The sequence below is a fragment of the Balaenoptera musculus genome, chromosome 4 (genome assembly GCF_009873245.2).
Source record: "Balaenoptera musculus isolate JJ_BM4_2016_0621 chromosome 4, mBalMus1.pri.v3, whole genome shotgun sequence".
Taxonomy (NCBI): Eukaryota; Metazoa; Chordata; class Mammalia; order Artiodactyla; family Balaenopteridae; genus Balaenoptera; species Balaenoptera musculus.
Genome location: NC_045788.1, coordinates 29952872 through 29976842, shown reverse-complemented (window position 1 = coordinate 29976842; position 23971 = coordinate 29952872). Strand labels below are relative to the sequence as shown.

Below are 23971 nucleotides of genomic sequence, written 5' to 3'. Positions count from 1 at the left end.
TTTCACCAGATTTTCAAGCCATTAAGAAGGATTAAATGCTGCTCTCTTTTTCCTTTCTGTTTTTTTTAAAAGGCATCTGGGGCATAGGGGTAGAGGGTATAAAAATTAGTCAAGTTAAGAAGATAGAAAAGAGGGCTAGTTGATTTAGTCAGGTATTTAGAGGAGTCCCCTTGGTTCTAGGACCTGGAACAGAAGGCAGGTAATCACATTGTTTGAAGCCAGGCATGGGGAGAAGGACAGGGAAGAGATGGGTAAGAAACCCTTGGTGGAAATTCAAGGTGAAAGAGCCAGGTCGTTGGTAATTGTTGAAAGTTCATGGTGGTACATAGGAATTCATTGTATCATTCTCTTCACTTTTGATTAGGTTTGAAATTTTTCACAATAAAATGTTTTTAAAAATAAAGGAGAGGATTCTGAGTTGATGGGAGAGTAAGAAGCACCAGAGACCTATCTCCTCACCTACACAACAGTTACACCGGCAGAATCTGTCTGATGTAATTATTTTAGAATTCTCAAGTCGGAAGCTTGCAAATTCCAGGGAAATGGTTAGATGATAAACTGTGGTTAATTTTGGTCATTTTCAGCTTTTAGCAAGTAGCAGCTACCCATTTGTCACCCATCAGCCCTGTGGCAAGCAGTCATGTACTTGTTCCTGGATTAGCTTGCACACAATTTGTGGGAGCTAGGGTGGACATAAAGGACCCTATCCTCCAAATATCGGGGATCTGTGCTCTGATTGCTGATTGCTACCTCTGATCACAGAGGTGCAGACAAAAAGGTGGTACCCATTGTTGCACCTCCCTCATGTTGCAAGCCCCTTCCCTCTGGCTGTAGTGACCTCCAGGAGATTTAAAGGGCCAGTACCTTCCCACCCCACCCTTCAGTTTTCTCTTTTCCCCCTTGTGGGAGGCAGACATTGAAGACTAGGACATTCAAAAGCAACTGCATATATGGGGAAACTAGAAAAATCACCACACATCCCCAGAGGGAGGTGCAGGCTCAGAAAAGACCTGAAAAGACCTTAAGTTTACACCTCAGGCTGACCCCCAAGGATCAGCCTATAACAGAACAAAAGAGAACAGCCACAGAGACAGCCTGCAACAAAAAACAAAAACAAAACCCAGCAAATCTTGGGCAAGGGGGAGAATCTGATTTTCAGTTACCACATTATTAGATTCAGGTGTCCAGTTTTCAACAACAACGAAACCACAAGGCATAGAAAGAAACAGAAAAGTATGGCCCATTGAAAGGAAAAACAGAAACCAGCAGAAACTGTTCGTGAAAAGGACCTGATGATGGATCTACTAGACAAAGGCTTTTAAACAACTGTTTTAAAGATGCTCAACAACTAAGGGAAGATGTAGAGAAACTCAAGAAAACGATGTATGAACAAAATGGAAATATAAAGAGATGGAAAACCTAAAAAGAAAAAAGAAATTCTGCAGAAAAGTACAATAATTAAAGTGAAAAATTCACTAGAGGGGGGCTTCCCTGGTGGCGCAGCGGTTAAGAATCCGCCTGCCAATGCAGGGGACACAGGTTCGAGCCCTGGTCCGGGAAGATCCCACATGCTGTGGAGCAGCTAACCCCGTGCGCCATGACTACTGAGCCTGCGCTCTACAGCCCGTGAGCCACAACTACTGAAGCCCATGTGCCTAGAGCCCGTGCTCCACAACAGGAGAAGCCACCACAATGAGAAGCACGCGCACCACAATGAAGAGTAGCCCCCGCTCACTGCAACTAGAGAAAGCCCACGTGCAGCAATGAAAACCCAACGCAGCCTAAATAAATAAATAAATAAATAAATAAAATTTATTAAAAAAAAAAAATTCACTAGAGGGATTCAAAGGTAGATTTGAGCAGGCAGAAGAAAGAATCAGTAAACTAACTTGAAGATAGGACAATGGAATTTATAGCATATGAAGAACAGAAAGAAACAGGTATAAGAAAAGTGAACGAAGCTGAAGGGGCCTGTGGGACACCATCAGTGGACCAACATATGCATTGTCAAAGTTGCAGGAGGAGAAGAGAGAAAGAGGCAAAGAGAACATTTGAAGAAATAGTGGCCAAAACTCTCTAAGAATTTGGAAAATTCACAGATTCATGGAAATTAAACAACACATAGCTTAAACAACCAATGGATCAGAAAAGAAATTAGAAAATACACAGAAATGAATGAAAGTAAAAACATAACATACCATAACTTATGGGATACCTTGAAAGCAATGCTAAGTGGGAAATTTATAGCTACAAATGCTTACATTAAAAAAAAAGAAAAGTATCTCAAATCAACATCCAAACTTTACAACTTAAGGAACTAGAATGAACAAACTAAACCCAAAGCTAGCAGAAGGAAGGAAATAATAAAGATTAGAGCAGAGATAAACAAAATAGAGAACAGAAAAATAATAGGGACAGAAAGTGGAACGGCGGTTGCCAGGGCCTGGGGGCAAGGAGGAATGGGGAATTATTGTTTGGTGGGTACAGAATTTTGATTTTGCAACATGAAGAAAGAGTTCAGGAGATGGGTGGTGGTGATGGCTGCACAACAGTGTGAATATAGTTAATGTCACTAAACTGTACTCTTAAAATGGTTAAGATAATAAACTTTGTTATGTTTATTTTACCACAATAAAAAAAAAGAAAACATTTTAACATAAAGGGCCCCAGGTGAGATAGCAAGAAGACCTTGAGAACAAGTCCCTGGGAGCCATTGAGCTGGTGATGAGAGCAGAGGTGGGTGGCCCATGGTACCCTATGGCTGGTACTCTATGGCTGAGTGAGTGGTTAGTAATGATCTCTCACTTCCTGTCATCTGCTTACTTTTCTTCCTCAATTCCCTTTTTCTGATCTGCTTCTGGAGAGAACAATCCCACTTCCTTGAGATCTTAAATTCCAAGTTTGATGTGATTATAAAAAAAAAAAAAAAAAAAACAGAAGGAGGGGAGAATGTGAGGTTACTTTGGAAGCCCCTTTAATTTTCTGATAGTCACACAGACTTTTTAAAAAGTCTCTAGGGCCTGGTAACTTAGTAGTTTCAATACAGATGCATCAGGCAAAAGAGCAAGCAATTTTGTGATATATTTGGGTTGATGGCCTATTTCTCCTGAGTATGCATTTCAGGGATGAAATTTTGTATAATTCCCCCATTCACTTATTTTTCAGTATAAATACAATCTTGACAATATGATAATTTCTGTTCTTTCCAAAATGAGGATAATAATGTTACTTGTTTTACTAACAGTAACATAATATGTTGGGGAGAAACATAAATGCTTAGAAAATGTCTGAATACTCACAAGTTACTAATTTTTTTCTAAACCTTAAGTGAGATCTTCCAAATATGTGAATTTTTATGTCTTTACCTCAAACTGAGAATATTCTCCTTCACTACTATCCCCTCCCCACACCTAATCAGGGAGTTAAAGTCCTTCACTGTTTTTCACATTTACAAATTGGTTACATTGGAATTGTCACCCTTGTCCTTCACCTCTTGGGCACCAGAGGGCAGACATCTAAGTCTCACTTTATCTGGGACACAAATCCTTTTTCCCTCCACAGCAGTTTTCTCCTCTGGATTTGCTCCAGCACCTTGAAGAAGCTTAAAGGAACAATTCAACTTTGCTCTTCCTGATAATTAACGTCTTCCCAATGGTTCAACACACCCACCAGAGACAAAAAGTAGTGATTACTCAGAAGGCTGCCACCCTTTATCAATCAGCACAATCAAAAGAATTGTTCTTGTAAATAGTCTTTGTAAACAATCAGTTCATAATCTTTTTTGTTGTTGTTCTTGTTAACTTTTCATTGTTTTTAGGCTAAAGACAATCTAAAATTCTATTCATTACTCTAGGCTTCAAAGCTTATAAAGTGAGATAATAGAAGTGAAACTACTTTCAAAGGGAAAGAAACCCCATATAATTGCAAAGTAGACTTACCTCTAGGAGATAGTTAACAAGACCTGGCCATTTGCCAGACAAGTAATCAATAAACGGTCCATAATAATTGCTAGGGACACATTTTAAAATTATTTTTAAAATTTATTTCATTGAAGTGTAGTTGATTTACAATGTTGTGTTGATTGCTGTACGGCAAAGTGATTCGGTTATACATATATATACATTCTTTTTAATATTCTTTTCCATTGTGGTTTATCACAAGATATTGTATATAGTTCCCTGTGCTATACAGTAGGACCTTGCTGTTTACTCAGTCTATATATAATAGTTTGCATCTGCTAATCCCAAACTCCCAATCCATCCCTTGCCCACCTCCCCTCCCCCTTGGAAACCCCAAGTCTGTTCTCTATGTCTGTGAGTCTGTTTCTGTATCCTCGATAAGTTCACTGGTAGGGACCCATTTTTTAAAAGGAGAAAAGTTAATATTTGGTCTTTGTGAATGTAGTTCTCATAGTTTTATTTTTTCTTTTTTTTTTTTTAATTATTAGCACCTTTAATTATTATTTATTTATTTATTTATGACTATGTTGGGTCTTCGTTTCTGTGCGAGGGCTTTCTCTAGTTGCGGCAAGCGGGGGCCACTCTTCATCGCGGTGCGCGGGGCCTCTCACTATCGCGGCCTCTCTTGTTGCGGAGCACAGGCTCCAGATGCGCAGGCTCAGCAGTCGTGGCTCACGGGCCCAGTTGCTCTGTAGCATGTGGGATCTTCCCGGACCAGGGCTCGAACCCGTGTCCCCTGCATTAGCAGGCAGATTCTCAACCACTGCGCCACCAGGGAAGCCCTATTTTTTCTTATGATTTCTCTGTTGAGCTTACTTTATGAAAATTTTTCATTTTCTAAACCTGTTGACTCTTGTGGACTTATCCTAAAAAGCACATTTAGAACCATCCAAATAGCCATCTGTACACGTTTAGGATGTTGTGGATATTAAGAAGTCTACAAATTAAAATTTAAAAATATATGTGACTTTTTTGTTTACTGTGAGAAACCTGGTCTCAACCATCAATGAGTAAATGGTCCGAAGAGAAAATGTAAAGGTACAAATATGTATAAACACCTTTTTTTCCATCTAATACCAAATAAGAATATTTTTATTTTCCTTTGGGCCATCCCTCAATCACAGTATGCTTAGTTTTCCAATTTCTTAGGATTCTTTTTATCTGTCTTCTTTGTCTCTTTGACAAGCATAATTAGATTTAGCTAAAGGTGTCAGAGACTTCCCAGCACCAGAACAGTCCTGAGTGCAACACAAATAGCCTTCAGTGGTAAAGAGCTTTTATGCTCAAAATTTTGTCAACATTTTCTTTTCTTTTAAATTTATTTTATTCAAGTATAGTTCATGTACAATGTTGTGTTCATTTCTGCTGCACAGCAAAGTGATTCAGTTAAACATATATATATATATATATGCTTTTTCATATTCTTTTCCATTATGGTTTATTACAGGATGTTGAATATAGTTCCCTGGGCTCTATAGTAGGACCTTGTTGTTCATCGTCAACGTTTTCTTTGTAAGCAAAGTTGGGACCAATATTCCTCGGAAGATGATGTTATAAATGTTGGTGGGGCTCCCCAGCTCACTTCCACCAAAATAAAACAAATTGAAACATTATAAATACATTGTAGTTCCCTCCCCGATCCGCACCACTCTTTGCTATTGTCGTTTTGACTGTTTCTGTGATAAGTATAAGTAATGCGGAAAGAAGTTAATATTTGTAGAGCGCTTTATTCACATGCACCAAGTTGTACTTAACATCCATCTCCCAACTCCCACGTGAGATACATCCTGGAGGTACTGTTATCTCCATTTTATGGGAGGGACAGCTGCCTCTGGGAAGCTAAATAAACTGATAAGATTTTAAAATTCAAGATGCACCTCATTACAGGAGAGAATTCGTTTTTTTATTTTTATTTTTTAGAATAGGCACAGGTAGTCCTGAATTTCTAACCATTTATGGGTGGAGGTTTTTTTTTAAGCCAAATATTTGAACTTGAAATATATTTTTATATTAATACTGAGTACATGGCAAAATAGATTGTGAACTTCAATTCCCCCAGTCCCAGCCCAACCCCAGTCATAAGTTTCAGACCCCCTTCTCTTTTCCCAGTATTACCTTTCCTCTCCACCCACATACCCTGCTCACCAGGGTAGTCGCTCTCATCTACAGGAAATGTCAAACCTGAAGGTTTGCTTGGGAGGCAGTGTGGGTGGAGGGAAGCATGCAGCCTTGGGCATCAGACACCTCCCTCCCCCACTTATTTATAACATGACCTTGAGCAAAGGTTGTGACTTGACTGAGCCTCAGTTTCCACCTCAGCAAATAATATAATAATAACACACACCTCTTAAGAGTTATTTTGAACATTAAGTGAGAGGTCACTTGTATTGTCCTGGAGTGTGATTGGTTCCCAAATACTTCCCAAACTCTTTAGTAGTAAATTGGGTAATGTCTATCAATAAATTATTTGGCCATTTCTGTTGTGGTTTAGAGTAGTGAGAACAGTGAGGAAACCTAAGCCTGTTGCTACCTTATAGGAATTAGCTTTCGGTATTAGCCTCAGGCTAACTAATGTCTACTTTCTAAAAATTTCTCGTTCGTAAGACTCAAGAATATGAAGGTGGGTTACACAGTCCTACTTGTGCAGGCCACACCTGCTTTTCCTCTTGATATAAACTTCTGTCAGCAACTAAAAACACCTTGAATGGTAAAGAAGTGGGATCATATCATAACACAGAAATTGTTGTGAATTCAGGAGAATTCAGGAACAAGAGAATGTTGGGAAAATAGTAAATCAAGGACTGAACATGAAGAAAGCCATAGCTAGAAAAAAACCTAGCCACTATCATCTCTTGCCTGGAGGACTGACATGAGTTCCTACCTCTAATCATTACCACCAGGGGTCCAGAGCAGTCCTTTCAAGCATTAAGCAGATCACTTAAGCAGATCCCCTTAAAAAGCTCCCATATAAAATTCAAAACCTAATCACAGTCTGGAAGGATTTTCACAAAATGTCCCTCCCCCCGCCCCCCCCCACCACCTCCCTCTCTGACCTGGTTTCCTACCACTCTCCCCTTCAGCCCTTCTGTTCCTTTCAAGAGACTAAGTTCATTCTCAACGCAAAGTCTAGACACAAAGCCTAGACATTTGCTATACTTGGTGCTCTAAAAGGTCTTCTCTCAGATCTTCAAATGGCTCAGACCTCATCAGCCACGTCTCAGTGGTTGAGAAGGTGAGCAGTAGATGTCTGGGAATAGGGTGTAGAAGAAGAATTAATGTGACTTGCTAATGGATTAGATACAAAGCAGCAGGAAAAGGGAGGAATCAACCAAGACTCCCAGGGTTCTGGCCTCAGCAACTTGGAGAATGGCATTGCCATTGCTGAAATGTTAAAGATGTACACCAAGAGTTCAGTTTTGGTCATATTAATTTTGAGATTCCTTTCAAATACCCCAATGCAGATGCCAAGCAGTCAGTTAAATATATGGTTCTGAAGCTCAGAAGAGAGAATAGAGCTGGAAATATAATGTGACATTTGTTGGCATGGAGATTGAATCATTTATTTTAAAAATATATACTGAGTGCCTATAATGTATTTAGTGGATATATTCTATACTGATGCTAGAGTAGTCAATTATGTAGTACCCTAGAAGGTGACGAATGTTATAAAAAAGAGAAGGAAGAGGAGAATTAGGATTGTGAGGGGTGGAGTTGGCTTATGGTCTTAAATAGGGAGGTCAGGAAGGCCTTGCTGAGATTTCAAAGAAGGGAGGGAATTAGCACTGTGGACACCCAGGAGAATAGTGTTCCAGGCAGAGCCAGTGCAAACTCCCAGAGATGAGGACATACCTGGCACATAAACAGCAAGCAGTGCAGCAGGGCTGTGAGCTAGGTACTGCGGAAATCCCTGTGGGCCCTGGGGCCCTCCGTCTTTAAGAGGTCAGATAGCTGGGAAGGGAAGCTGTCAAAGAAGGCTGAGAAGAAGAGCCCGAGTGATAGGTAGAAAATGTGGTGCCACAGAAGCCAAGAGAAGAAAGTGTTTCAAGAAAGAGAGACTAGTCAACTGATGCTGCTGAGAGTAAGCCTTTGGTGTCATGGGCAAAAGCAGGGTCGGGGCGGTGATCTGGATGGAAGCCCAGGGGTTGAAGGTTGAGGGGAGACGTCTGCAAAGGACGGAAACCAGTGGTCAGGCTGTGTGTGCCCAGAAGCAGAGGTAGATTTTTCTCTGTAAAACAGGATAACAAGTTCCAGCGCCCCTCTCTCACAAATCACACACATCTTGCAGCTCTCTTGGGTGTAACTGCACAGCCTTTTGTGGCCCTGGGTGAAACATCTGGCCGGGCCGAACCACTTCCACTCAGAATGACCACACCACCAAATTTATCCATGAGCCCGTCTTCCTGGCAGCCTAGAGTGTAATACTAAGCTCTCTGAACAGGTCACTTATCTTGTGTAAGTTCTCCACGCGATAAGCAGGATTACTGGAAAACTTGTTAGCGGTTTCTATGACTGTTGCAAGCGTTGCCGTAAAGAAAGATAAGTACTGACTTTAAAGGCGTGATTTAGTTGTAAAATATTATTGATTGAAGGTGTTACACATCCTTCTCCGTTTTAGGCACTTATTTCTTATAAAAGTCGTCTTCCTATAAGCCCCTAAGGAGAGAAGGAAGAGAGAATTAACTTCATAGTGAATGTCAGATGGCCGATGAGGTGAGGGGAGCCAGGATTAAATAGCGTCCCACCGCCACTTCCGGGCAACACACACACATACTCTCACACCCTCACTCCTACTCACAGACACACACCCTGGAAGAAGCTGCTGACAGTTGGCAACTCAAAAATAAAACAGAGGTGAATCTACTTGGTTTCTATCACTTCTGATGTTGTGCTAGTAATGATAATAGAATTATTTGTTTCAGTTTTACTACTGATTTCATATACTATTTTTTTTAAGTATTTCTTTTACTTACTTATTTATTTGTTTATTTATTTTTCGCTGCGTTGGGTCTTCATTGTGGTGCGCCGGCTTCTCATTGCCGTGGTTCCTCTTGTTGCAGAGCATGGGCTCTAGGCACGCAGGCTTCAGTAGCTGTGGCACGTGGGCTCAGTAGTTGTGGTGCACAGGCTTAGTTGCTCTGTGGCATGTGGGATCTTCCCGGACAAAGGCTCGAACCCGTGTCCCCTGCACTGGCAGGTGGATTCTTTTTTTTTATTATTTATTTTATTTTTGGCTGCATTGGGTCTTCGTTGCTGCGTGCAGGCTTTCTCTAGTTGCGGTGAGCGGGGTCTACTCTTCATTGCGGTGCACGGGCTTCTCATTGCGGTGGCTTCTCTTGCTGCGGAGCACGGACTTTAGGCACACAGGCTTCAGTAGTTGTGGCTCGCGGGCTCTAGAACGCAGTCTCAGTAGTTGTGGCGCATGGGCTTAGTTGCTCCGGGCATGTGGGATCTTCCCGGACCAGGGCTCGAACCCTTGTCCCCTGCATTGGCAGGCGGATTCGTAACCACTGCACCACCAGGGAAGTCCCTGATTTCATATACTTTTGACTGTTATAACAAGATTCTGATTTTTTTTTTCCAGGTATGTAAGACTTCCTCCCTTTCACCTCCCCCCATCTTCCTCCCAACTGTGTCCATGTAATTGAATCGATACGTAATCAACTTGGGTGGAATTCATCAAAGCTGGGGAGTGAAATCACTTTGGCACTGTGATAAAGAGAACAGACTTTGGCTATGAACCTGAATTTATATCCTGGCTCTGCTCTTTACTAGATATGTGAACTTGGGCAAGTTACTTAACTTCTTTATGCCTCAATTTCTTCCTGTGTTAAAAGGAGATAATGATAATGTTTTGTAAGTGTTTTGCGGGTATTAATTCATCGAATCTTCACAATGACCCTGTAAGTACTATAATTAAACCTACTTTACAGATGAGGAAGCCAAAGCACAGATGTTAAGTAACCTACCCTAGGTTAAAATCTAGTAAAAATAGATTTACCATATAATCCAGCAATTCTACTTCTGACTATATATCTATAAGAATTGAAAGCAAAGTCTCAAAAGGATATTTGTACACCAATGTTCATAGTAGCATTATTCACAGTAGCCAAAATGTGGAAGCAAGCAAAGTGTCCATCCACAGATGAGTAGAAAACACAATGTGGTATATGCATACAGTGGAGTCTGACACATGCTATAACATATTAATAGATGAGCCTTGAAGACATTATACTAAGTGAAATAAGTTAGTCACAAAAGACATTGTATGATCCTACTTATATGGGGTATTTAGAGTAGTCAAACTCAGAGAGACAGAAAGTAGAATGGTGATTGTAGAAAATAGAAGGGGCTGGGGTGAGAGTTGTTTAATGACTACAGAATTTCAGCTTTGCAACATGAAAAAGAGTTCTGGAGATTGATTGTACAACAATGTGAATGGACTTATTTCTACTGAACTGTACATTTAAAACTGGTTAAGCTGGTAAATGTTATGCTACGTATATTTTACAACAATTAAAAAAAAAAACAAAAAAGGAAAAAAAAAAAAAAAACCCAAGAAAAAACCCACCAGCCTTGTTGAGAGCATAGTGACTCTGTACCGTTGAGAGTGACAGAGAGTTGGGAAAAGGATGCCTATTGGGTGGGGAAGACATGAACTCAGTCGTTGACAAGCCCAGGTACAGTGGTCTTTCGTGACCCAAATAGAAATATCCAGTCATTAGTTAGGGTTGCAGGTCTGAGGTTGGTGATCTGTACCATGGAGATTCTAGGAAGAGAAAGCAGTAGCCCTTTACTACAAAGGTGGATTAGATGGGGGAGGCTGGAAATGAAGACAAAGGAAACATGGAAGACGACTGCCATCGTTCTTGTTTAGGAGAATGGTGATGGTACTGCCATACGCCAGGAAGGGGAGGCTGGAAACTGAGCAGGTGAAGAGGCAACTGTGAGTCCAGGAATGGACGTGTGAGGTTTGGGGATATGCAAAGCTGTTCTGTTGATGGTGAGTTTGAGGTCTGAGATGGTGACTGGGGCAGAGAAGCCTCTCGTCCTGCATTTCCTCAGGTGAGCTGTAGTCCTCTGAGAAATGGTTTCCTCCGATATTCATGATGCACGTGAACATTTCAGAGATCCTGAGGGTACTTTGGGAAAGGGAATTGCTTGACTTTGTTTAACCTGGGTTTTTCTAAACTCATTTGTCTGCCCAACCTTTTTTTTTTTTTTTTTTCATAAAACATCTATTAATTAACTGAGGACTACACTTTGGGGCATTGTTCTCCGGTCTATGCAGATATTTTTCCATTGACAAAGTAGAACAAAGGAGAAGCTGGTTAGAGGGTTGATAGATCTGTGGGTATTCAGTGTGCCCCTGTTAAGTCACCAAAATAGTGAGGAGGGTTCCAGAAACCCCAGCCTGACCTGGGAACTGAGGACACTGACCCCTCTGCGTGGGCAGCAGTGAGGAAGGCTGCTGGAGTTTTGATCAAAGCCAGCTTGCTGGTTTGGCTTTCTACCTGCTCTACATGTGCCAGTAAAGCCCTGATCCAATCCCTCCCCTGGTTCTTTTTTATCCTCTACATTGGCTTCTTGTCCTTGCTTTTCCATTTGCATAACTAATGCACACAACACAGAATTCCCGCAATTTTAAAGACAGCTGGCCAGCACATCTTGGATGCTGATGTCAGGAAACATCTGGAAAAGGGCTAAAGTTACGCAGCCCAACTGAGAACAATGGAAACACATTAATACGGAAAATTCAGTATGGGGGGGCTTGTGTACATAAAAATGGCTGCCAGGATGACTTATAAAAGCCTTGTACAAAACTCTCTTGTTAGTTTGGGCATTGATGCCACTGAGTCACTGAGTGGTAGGTCAGCTAAAACGAATATATTGCTACTCTCTTGGAGACCCTTATCTTTGAGGCTTTCCTTTTCTTACAAGGTTTCCTAGAAATCCTGCCAGCTAACCAAGACATTCTTTTCCAAAAAATCATGAACTAGGATTTTTATTTTATAATAACTTTAAGCTAATCTCCCTCTTATACTATATCTCTCACAATACAAAGATATAGAGTTCTCACATACATATTTTTGCTGTCTCTAAGCAGTCAGTGTTGGCAGAAATATTGAGCTTTATAAAAGCTGTGATTGAAATATTTGAATATAAAGATTATGTCCCAAGGCTGCATGGCATAGTGGTTAAAAGAATGGGTTTTAGAGTTTGGATTCTGGCTTCTCCTCTTAACCAACTATGTGTGGCCTTGGTAAGTTACTTAATGAACATAAACTAATCTGTAAAATTCCCTTAGTTATTTTTGCCTATTTGGATTGACACGAGGAGGACACAAGCTAATGTGTGTTAGAATTGCTTAGTGAGGAGTGTGGCCCAGGTTAGCTATTATGATTGTAGTTTTGTTGATACCCAAGGATTAAGAAGGAATCCCTGCTATAATCTATTTCTCAATTCAACTTTAAAACATTGAGCACTTGCTTCCGTTCCCTGTCCTACAGATGTATGTTTTGGAATTAGGGTTTCTCCGGCAAGCATTCCCCTAGAGTACCACCTACTGTTTCACTTTATTTTGTAGAAACTGAAGTGGTATCCTGTCTCTTGTGCGGATTAATAATTACCATCTCATACTGTTTTCCAATCTTTGGACTCCTCCTAGTCCTTTGTATGACACCCACTTTTTCCCTCTAAAAGCTGGTTGGATTTTCTCCTATCTCTAGGGTTCTGAAATTTCTCAGTGATGTGCTTTGGTTTTGGTCGGTTTTAGTCGGTTTTAATCCATTGTACCAGGTGTTTGTTGGACCCTATCGATCTGGCAGCTCGTGTTTCCTTGGTTTTGGAAATCTTCGTGAATTGTTCATTTATTATGAGTTCCTCCCCATTCTTGATTCTCTCCTCTCTTTTTGGAACTCCTATTCATTAGAATATTGGACCTTCCAGACTGATCCTCTGATTGTCTTCTCTCCTCTTTCCTATTTTCCTTTTCTTTGTCTTTTGACTTTATTTTCTGAGAGTTCCTCAACTTTATCATCTTACACCTTCTGTTAAGTTTTAAAAATCTATTATCATATTTTAAATTTCCAGGAGTTCTTTTTTGTTTTCTAATGATTCTTTTTTTTTTCTTATAGCATCCTATTTGTGTAATATCTTTTTACTTTTCTGAGGATGTTAATAATAGCTTTGGGGGCAGGGGGAGCTTTTATTTCCCTGCATAGTCTGTTCCCTCTCTATTTGGTTTTTTTCACCTTGTATGTTGTGTCTCTATATTCTTTGGTAGAGGCTTGCTTTCTTCAGATGTATGGTAATCGTTACCCTTCACTCATATTTTAAAGCTGATGGGAAACTCTGTGCCATGGGCAAAGCTCCTCGAATTCAGTCTCTACCCTAGGGGGAACTGCCTGGGCCCTTTATATGAGGGGAAATGTCATTGCCCTTAGGTCTTTTTTCTTGGTCTGTTTAAGTTTTTCAGGGAGGAAACGTCTACTTTCCTGCCTAAAGGGCTTAATTATACCTGGCTGCCAGTGTTCTGAAAGTTGAATGTGAGCTGGGGAATTATAACACTTTATTATACAAACGTTTTTTCAAATCTCTCTGCTTTCAGTATAGTATTCCCAATCTTAATCATGCCTAGTGACCTGAATTCTGGCTTAGAGACCCTCATCCCCTGAAGAGGAAAACCTCAAGTCTTCTGCTGTTTTGGAGAGAGGCAGTTGACTAAGCTGCATTTGGGGCTTTGGGGTGGCCGATCCTGGGAATTGAGTTGCTTCTTGGTTTTCCTCTTTGCTAGTTTAGGATTTAGCTTTCTCAATTTGCTAACTCAGATATCAATTCTCCTATTTTTCAGCTTCTAACATTTTGTTGCTATTGTGATTTCCTCCTCTTTTTAATTTTTAAAAATCTCTTTATTTCCATTTTAATGGGGGGGTGTAAATGCATTTGTTCAGTCAGCCAACTTTAATCAGTATTTTTTAAAAAAAGATATTCTTAATGTAATGAAGTGTTCTAAACAATTAGATTTTCTGTGCCAGAATTCCAAGTCAAAGAATGCTGATGAGATCAACTAATCTAGAATAGTTTTGTAAACGTATTCATTAATTTCTACCAGTTCTTAATATTCTGGCCATTATAACTGCTGCGGGGTAAATGTTTCTATTTGTTGGCAAAACTCGCTTGGGTTGTTCATCACCTTTTATGTGGTTATAGATGTAAACAACATGTGTGCCCCAGATGGGCTCTGAAATCCAGGCTCCCACTTTGTGACAAACCTTCACAACACCAGAGGCTTCCAAACCCAAGTCCCTAAATCCACTCATTTCAGCTCACATTCTGGCAACTCGAAGAGAGGAATCTCTGAGTGACTAAAATCTCTATAGTGAGAAAACTTTTACATTCAGTATCTATTTTGGTGGGAGACTTTATATTCTACCTTCTTTCTGTAGAGTGAGGTGTGGAGGCAGATTTGGACTTAGGGCGGATGGAGGCAGGGGAAGCAACAAGATGAGTAACAGGATGAGCGAGGATTTAGGTCCATGGTAAATGTCATGTGCCAGAGTGAGGATTCCTGCAGTTGATACCCTCCTGGCAGAGCTGATGTCACGGGAGGCGACCCTGGCGGTAACTTGAGTGGGCCTGGGCTGGGTGGCATGTGGCCAGTCTAACAGCAAAACAGAATCAGCAGAGCCCTTGCAATCTCAGAAATGCCATGGCCAGCCTGGTAAGCAATAGTCAAAACTGAAGTTCCTTAAACTGATTTTTGGCCTCCATAGTTAAAGGAAGCCTAATCTTCCTTGTTACTTTATTAGTCAAACAGAATGTATCCATACATTCTGTGCAGAGCTGTTGGATATTGAACTGCTTATGACATTGGGCAGAGCTCTTGGACAGAAATGCTTGTGACACTGTACAAGGCATTGTAACCTCTCTAAGTGTCAGGTTTTTTTTTTTTTTTAACATCTTTATTGGAGTATAATTGCTTTACAATGGTGTGTTAGTTTCTGCTTTATAACAAAGTGAATCAGTTATACACATACATATGTTCCCATATCTCTTCCCTCTTGCGTCTCCCTCCCTCCCATCCTCCCTATCCCACCCCTCTAGGTGGTCACAAAGCACCGAGCTGATCTCCCTGTGCTATGCGGCGGCTTCCCACTAGCTATCTATTTTACGTTTGGTAGTGTATATATGTCCATGCCACTCTCTCACTTTGTCACAGCTTACCCTTCCCCCTCCCCATATCCTCAAGTCCATTCTCTAGTAGGTCTGTGTCTTTATTCCCGTCTTACCCCTAGGTTCTTCATGACCTTCTTTTTTTTTTTTTCCTTATATTCCATACATATGTGTTAGCATATGGTATTTGTTTTTCTCTTTCTGACTTGCTTCACTCTGTGTGACAGACTCTAGGTCCATCCACCTCACCACAAATAACTCAATTTCGTTTCTTTTTATGGCTGAGTAATATTCAATTGTATATATGTGTCACATCTTCTTTATCCATTCATCTGTTGATGGACATTTAGGTTGCTTCCATGTCCTGGCTACCGTAAATAGAGCTGGTTTCTCACTGGCAAAATGGAGTAAAAGATGGATCGAGCTTTTCGAGAGCAATGACTGCATGCGTGGAGCCGCCCCAGGAGACGGAGCTGTCGTATCCCCTCCTCTTGCAAACAATAAATGTCATTGGTACTGTAGTAAAAAAAAAAAAAAAATCGGAATGGGGGTAATATAGTATCTACCTCATAAGGTCATGATCAGAATTAAAGAGAGAATTCCTGTAAAGACTTTAGTGTAACCCCCATATGTACTAAACATTCAGAAAATGTCAAGGGAAAGGGAGGAGCCAAGTATGTCTTCCTGGTTGCAACCTGAGTGGTTGGTGGTGCCAGTCTCTGAGTTGAGAAGCACAGGAAGGACATATTTGGGGGAGGGTGATAAATTCAGTCTGCATTTGTCTGGTTCGAAAGCGCATATCTCTTCACTACACCAGTCTCCTTACAGACCCTGCCACTTCCTAGCTGCAAGATCTGGGTAAATCACTCAACTTCCTGTGCCTTGATTTCCTGTTCTGCAAAATGGGAATTGTAATAAATGGTCCCTTCCTCAGAGGATTGTTTTAAAAATTAAGTAAATTAACACATAAGTCTGGCACATAGCACCATTATTAGCTGCTGTAATTGTGTACAAAAGTGTGGAAGTATCTAATGGTATAAAATTTTTCTTCTTTCCCTTTAATATTACATATTGAGCATCAGGCATGCCACTTCTTTTCAAATGGATTCGAAACTAAAAAAAAAAAATTTTTTTTTAAAGAAGAAATAAAAGATTACGTACTGTGGTTACATCACTAGACACACATGAGGAGATGCACTCTGCTTTATCTGCACATTGGATGTCTGGTTGTGATGTCTAAATCTCTGGCAGCCACCTTATAACCAGAAGGGCAGCTGGCCTGAAGACGGATGACGAGAAAGAACAACTGGGGTTCTTCATCATGTTGTTCAGCCACCCAGCCTCCCAGTTTTTGAGCTTGTATCATCAGGAGAATAAAGGCACTGACCAGAGAAATGAGGAAGGCCAGAGGAAAGGAAGGATTTAGAGGAAGACGATGAATCTCTCAGTGTTATAAATGTTGAATGTGAAGAGTAGTGGTGTTTCTTGGTGGAAATGGCCAGCACCTAATTAGAGGCATGGAGACAGAGCTTGAGGGTGATAGCGGAGCCCCAAATGTCAATGTGAAAGTTATTTGCAAAAACTGGTATGTGCAAGGGGAAGAGGTAAAGGAGAGCATTGCCCCTGTCCTCATGTCCCATACCTAACTCCTGAAAAGTAAACAGTCTCATTCATCTTATTAAGAACTGCATATTTAATAACATTCTACTTTTTATGTTTAATGTTTATCTTAATTTGTCATATATGTGGGTTATTTTGATCAATTTTATACTGCTAATAATTATAATGATAAAATTTTTTTTGACACTTTAGAGCCTGACCATGGTAGCATTGCTGAGCTGCCTCCCCAAATTTGTTCTCCCTGTTTTTTTTTTTTTTTGGCTGTGCCCTGTAGCATGCGGGATCTTAGTTTCCCGACCAGAGATCGAAACCGGGCCCCCTGCAGTGGAACACCAAGTCCTAACCACTGGACCACTAGGGAAGTCCCCCATGTTCTCCCCTTCTTGGATGCACAGCCAGCCTACATTTCCCTGTCTCCCTTGCTGCGAGGGGTGGCTATGTAATTGTTCTGGGCAACAGAATGTGTGCAGAAATGATGTGGGTCACTTCCAGGCCTGTCCCTAAAAACCACTTCCTTGCACTCTTTGCTTCTCCTTCTGCAAGCTAGATATAGTCAAGAATAAGGCTCTAGGAGAAGGTTGGCAAACTTCAGCAAAGGACCAGACAATCACTATTTTAGGCTTTGTAGGCCACACAAGGCCTCTGTCTCATATTCTGCTTTTTTTCTTAGTTGTAGTTTAAAAATGTAAATCTAAAAAAAAAAAGTAAATCTACTGTAAGCTCCCAGGACATCTAAAAATGGGCCCACAAGCTAGACCCTTGTTCTAGGGGATGGCAGAGCCATTTGATGGAAGGCACTTGGGTCCCCTAATCACTCTTTGGAGGACAGCACCTTGCTTATTTGAGCACCTCACCCAAGGCTATCATGAGAGAAAGGAAGAAACTTTGATTGTGCTGAGCCAAGACATTCTTGGGTCTATTTGTAACTACAGCTCAACCCAACAAAATTACAGGAATTTTACAAATTTAATTTACAAACATTTATATTAACAGAATGAATTATAAGACCGTTGAGCATCCTAATATAGTATATTAGGATAAAAGTAGATAGGGGAAGTGGGATAAAAATATGAGCTTAAGCAGACTCACACATATAGTGGTTACCAGTGGGGAGAGGGAAGGGGGAAGGGGAAACTTGGGGTGGGGAATTAAGAGGTACAAACTATTAGGTGTAAAATAAGCTACAAGGATATATTGTACAACATGGGGAATATAGCCAATATTTTACAAAAACTGTAAATGGAGTATAACCTTTAAAAATTGTGAATCACTATATTGTACACCTGTAATATACAAAATTATACATCAACTGTACTTCAATTTAAAAAATTTAAAAAGGGACTTCCCTGGTGGTGCAGTGGCTAAGAATCTGCCTGCCAATGTTGGGGACACAGGTTCGAGCCCCGGTCCGGGAAGATCCCACATGCTACAGAGCAACTAAGCCCGTGCGCCACAGCTACTGAAGCCCGCACGCCTAGAGCCGGTGCTCCACAAGAGAAGCCACTGCAGTGAGAAGCCCGTGCACCGCAACAAAGAGCAGCCCCTGCTCGCCTCAACTAGAGAAAGCCCACACGCAGCAACAAAGACCCAACGCAGCCAAAAATAAACACATTAATTAAATAAATTTATTTAAAAAAATAATAAATTAAAAAATTTTAAAGTATGAGCTTAAGGAGAAAGAGGAATGATGTAAAAGTTTTGACTGTTACAGAAATTGTTTATATATTTTTAAATGGATGATGGTGGACATCACATTGCTTGGATTTTAGATTCAAGTGGATCTTTTAAAGAGAGTAATGTGATAGTTTATTTTAAAATACATATATTAAGAATATGTTAGAAATCACAACCTTTCCAATTATTAAAATAAAAGAAACATTTTAGGCATCAACTAAAAATTTTGCAAAGTGCTACATGTTTATAAAAAATTGTTTTAGGGGACAGGTCAAAAAACGTCTCTTCAAAGAACCTTTAAAAACTCAGAAACAAACCTCTTATGAAAGCTTCCTAGATTCATTGGGCTGGAAGGACGAGCAGGGGCTTTTCTGGTTCACCTCTGCCCTTTTCAAAATCCTGGGTCTAGGTCATCTTGGACAGTGTTCCAACACAGGAATGTCATTACAGGTCAGGAATCCTGCCAGCGGTGTCTCTCTGCTAGGTGTGGACTCGTTTCTTCTGACCTCAGATTTCGCATTGAATCATGAGGATGAGAGCTGCTTTCTTTCTTTCCTTTCAAAAGTTTTCCTTTCTTGGTTGTTCTGAGGATTCATAAGTTAAACATTTGTTAAGTCCTTTGCAATATTTGTCTGAAAGTACAAAGTCTTATTTATTATTGTTGGATGGGTGAAAGGTATACAAGTGCAAAGTATCATTTTCTTTCCTGAGCACAGCGCATTATCATGCTTAATCCCCAGGAAATTCATGACCCCACACTCATGCAGTGCATTCTCATTTACATAACCTGCCACAAACTGAGCTAACAAAGGACTCCTGGGAGGGGATTTGCAGTTTCTTCTGTTCTTCAGAGAGTTTCTATTTGCCTGACAGGTGTGATAACTTTTTTGTCTGGCTGGACTAACAGTCCTTACTTAGTCCTTCTTTAGCAGGAGTGAGTGGCAGGGAGGAAGACCCTGGGCAGTAAGGGAATCAGGAGGATTTGAATCAGGAGGAATTGAGCTCTTATTTTGATCTGTGCTTGTCTACTCATGTGACCCTGGACAAGCCACTTCACTTCTCTGAGGTTTATTTTCCTCATCTGAAAAATGAGGGAGTTGGAATAAGTCATTTCTATGCTTCCTTCATATGTAAAATCTCCTCTCAACATGTCAAAATGCTGAAAAACTGCCCTGAAAATTTCAGCGTATTGGTGTGTATCATTTGGTAATATGTGATACGCACCAAGAAAAGTACAAGTGAATTAAATGCATAAGAGATACTATTTTCCAAATAACTTTAGGGTGAATTTCTTTATTTAATTCCAGTTTTCATGGTAAATGCTGTTAGATCCATGTGGCTGCTGATGGTTGTGGTAAAGGTGGTAAGTGTGGTGAGGGAGATGTGGAGGTGGTGTTGATGGTGATGGTGGTGGAGATGGTGGAGATTGTGGAGGTGGTGGTGTAAGCTTCACAGTAACCTTGAATGAAAACACATATATTAATGCTTTCGTCACAGAGTCTGTTCATCTTCATGATTCCCATATATCTTTAGCACATTGCCTTGCACTAAGCAGGTGCTCGATACCTGTTTGATGAAGAGTAGCTGGCAGATAACTACAGATGCGCCTTGTCTTAATATCTAGGGCAAAAACTAATGCTCCTGTAAAGATCTCAGATTTAATTTCACTTGATTAACAGGCTTTCTAAGAAAGCTGTGAAAATACTATCACTGAACTTATTATTATTATTTTTTTTAAAGTTATACAATTTATTTATTTATTTATTTTTATTTATGGCTGTGTTGGGTCTTCGTTTCTGTGCGAGGGCCTTCCCTAGTTGCGGCAAGCGGGGGCCACTCTTCATCGCGGTGCGCGGGCCTCTCACCATCGCGGCCTCTCTTGCTGCGGAGCACAGGCTCCAGACGCGCAGGCTCAGCAGTTGTGGCTCACAGGCCGAGTCGCTCAGCGGCATGTGGGATCCTCCCAGACCAGGGCTCGAACCCGTGTCCCCTGCATTGGCAGGCAGATTCTCAACCACTGCGCCACCAGGGAAGCCCCACTGAACTTATTTTAATTGATGTTGCTCATGCTTAACTCTAGGGAAGGATGAAAGCTTATGCGGATTATAGGAGGACCTTTTTTCAAAAGTAGTGGGAAGAAAGCCATTGAAGTAAATCTACTCAACAAGGGATCAAAATTTCATAGGAAGAAGTTTGACTTAGACTATATCTGAAAATGAGAACTAAAAACTATAAAAATAATTTAATCTTATATGTAACAAAATTTAGGTTACTGTAGAAACTATGGGCTGGTCCTTGAAATGTACGAAGACTGAATCAAGTATTGTGTTTTTTGTTGTTGTTTGTTTGTTTGGAGGGCACGTAATTTTTTCAACAAAAGTTAACGACACAGAACACTCATAACGTAGAAATACTCAAAGAGTTTCAATGACTTTTCCCTAATGCCTTTCTTTTTTAAAAAATATTTATTTATGTATGTATGTATGTATGTATGTATTTATGGCTGTGTTGGGTCTTCATTGCTGGGCGTGGGCTTTCTCTAGTTGCGGCAGCGGGGGCTACTCTTTGTTGCGGTGCACGGGCTTCTCATTGCGGTGGCTTCTCTTGTTGCGGAGCACGGGCTCTAGGCACGTGGGCTTCAGTAGTTGTGGCACGCAGGCTTTGTTGCTCCGCGGCATGTGGGATCTTCCCAGACCAGGGCTCGAACCTGTGTCCCCTGCATTGGCAGGCAGATTCTTAACCACTGTGCCACCAGGGAAGTCCCCCTAATGCCTTTCTTAATCTTTGGATTTTTAAATAGTTCCATTGACACATGATCATCTTTACTGATTTTTTTCTTCTCTAGTTGTTAGCTGCTCTACCAGTTACACAAGATTCCAAATATTCTCTAAAAATAGGTGACTTGGGATTTCCCTGGTGGCACAGTGGTTAAGAATCTACCTGCCAATGCAGGGGACACAGGTTCCGTCCCTGGTCTGGGAAGATCCCACATGCCACAGAGCAACTAAGCCCAGGCACCACAACTACTGAGCCTGCACTCTAGGGCCCACGAGCCACAACTACTGAGCCCACGTGCTGCAACTACTGAGCCCACGTGCCACAACTACTGAAGCCCACGCACCTAGAGCCCGTGCTCTGCCACAAGAGAAGCTACCGCAATGAGAAGCCCGCGCACCTCAATGAAGAGTAGCCCCCGCTTGCCGCAACTAGAGAAAGCCCACACCCAGCAATGAAGACCCAACGCAGCCAAGAAGAAAAAAAAGAAATAAAAATTGTTGACTTAGTGAAATCATTTCTTTTTTGCAAGACTGAACCCTTTCATTTTGCATTGTATGGGGGGATCTTTACAACTTCCAATAATCAGAGACACTGTCAGGGTTAAGAGGGAAGAGATGCTTGAGTACAGTTGGGGAATATTTTCATTATATGGTGACTTTTGCTTTCCTATAACACAATGTTTCAGTGGAGGTCCTGACATTAATATTCATATAACAAAAACAACTTGTATCCACTCAGCCAGCATCTATTCAGCATTATTGAAAGAAACTTACTGTGGCAGGTAATATTCTCCAAAGATGGCTGTAACAATATTTGTCATCCCACATGCTCATTTGACCATGCGACCTTGCTCTTCTCTGATCAATAGAGGGCATCTGTAACACTCCCATTGAACCTGGGTGGACTTTTGTGACCCTTCTGCCAACAGAACGTGGTGGAAGTGACTCTGATTTCAGAGGTTAGATCATAAAGGGTGATACAACTTTTGCCTAGCTCTCGTTCTTGGGACACTATTCTTGGGACTGAGCTACCGTAGTGTGAAGAGACCCAGGCCACGTGGAGAGGCCACCTGTAGGCGTTCCAGTTGACAGTCTCAGCTACGGCCTCAGACAACAGCCAGAATCAGTACCAGACATGTGAGTGAGGCAGCCTTTGAGATGACTCCAACCCCAGCCACCACCTGGCGCCAATTATATGAGATCCCTTGAGAGATGACCACCAAGCTGAGCTCAGTCAACTCCCAGGACCATGAGAGATATAGTAACAAACCACTTTGATCATTTTACACCACTAAGCTTGGGGTGGCTTGTTTTGCAGCAAGAGATATCTGAAACACTTACTTTAATATCATTGGCCTTTGAAATGCTTTTAATGTAAAAATGCTTTCAAATGATAACCCTGGAACCATGAGGATTCCAGAGTTCCTGGGCCCAGGTCTGCTGCCCAACCCTAAATACTCTTAGAGTGGTGGTGAGAAGGCCAAGAAGTGGGTCTTCATTTTCCTGAATATCCAGACATTCCCATGAGGCTCTAAAAATGATAGCAAGGTGACAGGAGTGTGGTTAGTGCCATTAAGGTCTGTCTCCATCTAGAGACACTTCTAAGAGGGTGGGACTGAATAGGTAAGACTGAGATGCTCTGGCTATAAGGAAGTTAAGCCCTCCATGATTTTTATCAGGAAATATTCCACTTCTCATACTCTAGCCGCTGGCTGCTGAGGGAAGCTTCCCTCCCATTTTCCAAGCCTGGCCTCTAGACATAGGCCAAGACCTTGCCTCATTAGACTTTGTTCTTGGACCCATTTTACTCCAGGTCAGGGACCTAGTAAATGTGAAGGACCACTACTAAAGAAAAGATCTATATCAGAAGGAAAGGAGCCACCATTGAAAGATCAAACAGGATGAATGGTGAAAAAAAAAGTAAACATGTTAGACAAAAGAAAACATACAGAGCAGAGGGGAGAATGGCCACCTGAGGTATAGCCATCTGTCATGTTCCTTCTGTTCCTATTAATTAGGCATGGATTTCTCCATAGTGGAGGAGTAGAGTGCAAGGATGATAAAATTCAGGGGCTGAAAATGGCTGCGTGGCGATATGCTTGTGGTTTTTTATATTAAAAAGTACTTCCTTGAATATGCAGGCCCTCATTAAAATCCTTTTGTGTCACAGAGGAACTAAAGGACCATGGTGGGCCCCGAATAGAGGAAACAGGTAAGTTTATGGCTTTTTCTAAGCTTAAGGAAAGGGGATAAAGAGGCATTTAAGCGGGGTTTTTTTGGTTTGTTTTATTCTAGGTATTAGTCATCAGTTCAGTTTCAAGTAACAGAAATGGACTCAAATCAGTTCATACAATAATAGGAATTTACTGGTCCTATAACTGATAGTTGTGGATTTCAGGAATGGTTACATCCAGGAGCTCAAACAATATCTTTGGAGATCTATCTCTTGTTCTGTTCTTAATGTTCACTTGGCTCTAATTGTCTTTATTCTACACTGGCTTCTTGCATGTGGAGTACATGATTTATGCTACAGTGGCCAGACTTGTAACTTCCTTGCTTGTGGCTTCAGTGTAAAGAAGCTAAGTCTCTAGACATTGCAGGTAAAAAAGACCTAGGCAGAACTCTGATTGGCCAGGCCTAAGTCATAGTCCTACTCCTAAGGCTAGAGGGCTAGGGTGGGGGTCAGTCTCACCTAATCTCCTTGGAATGGGTCCTCCTTAGGAACAGAAGTGCTCTATTTTCAGAAGGAAGGGGGAAATGCAAGACAGA

General features: G+C 41.1%; 1 protein-coding gene across 1 annotated transcript in view; it reads left to right on the top strand.

The window, feature by feature from the left end:
* The window catches only part of COMMD2 (COMM domain containing 2), a 41366-nt gene extending 31745 nt beyond the window's left edge, over positions 1–9621 (top strand). Inside the window, exon 5 of the mRNA XM_036850960.1 lies at positions 9541–9621. Within this exon, the coding sequence (XP_036706855.1) occupies positions 9541–9600 (60 nt within the window). The 3' untranslated portion in view covers positions 9601–9621. The remainder of the gene's footprint in view (positions 1–9540) is intronic.
* The last annotated feature ends 14350 nt before the right edge of the window (positions 9622–23971 follow it).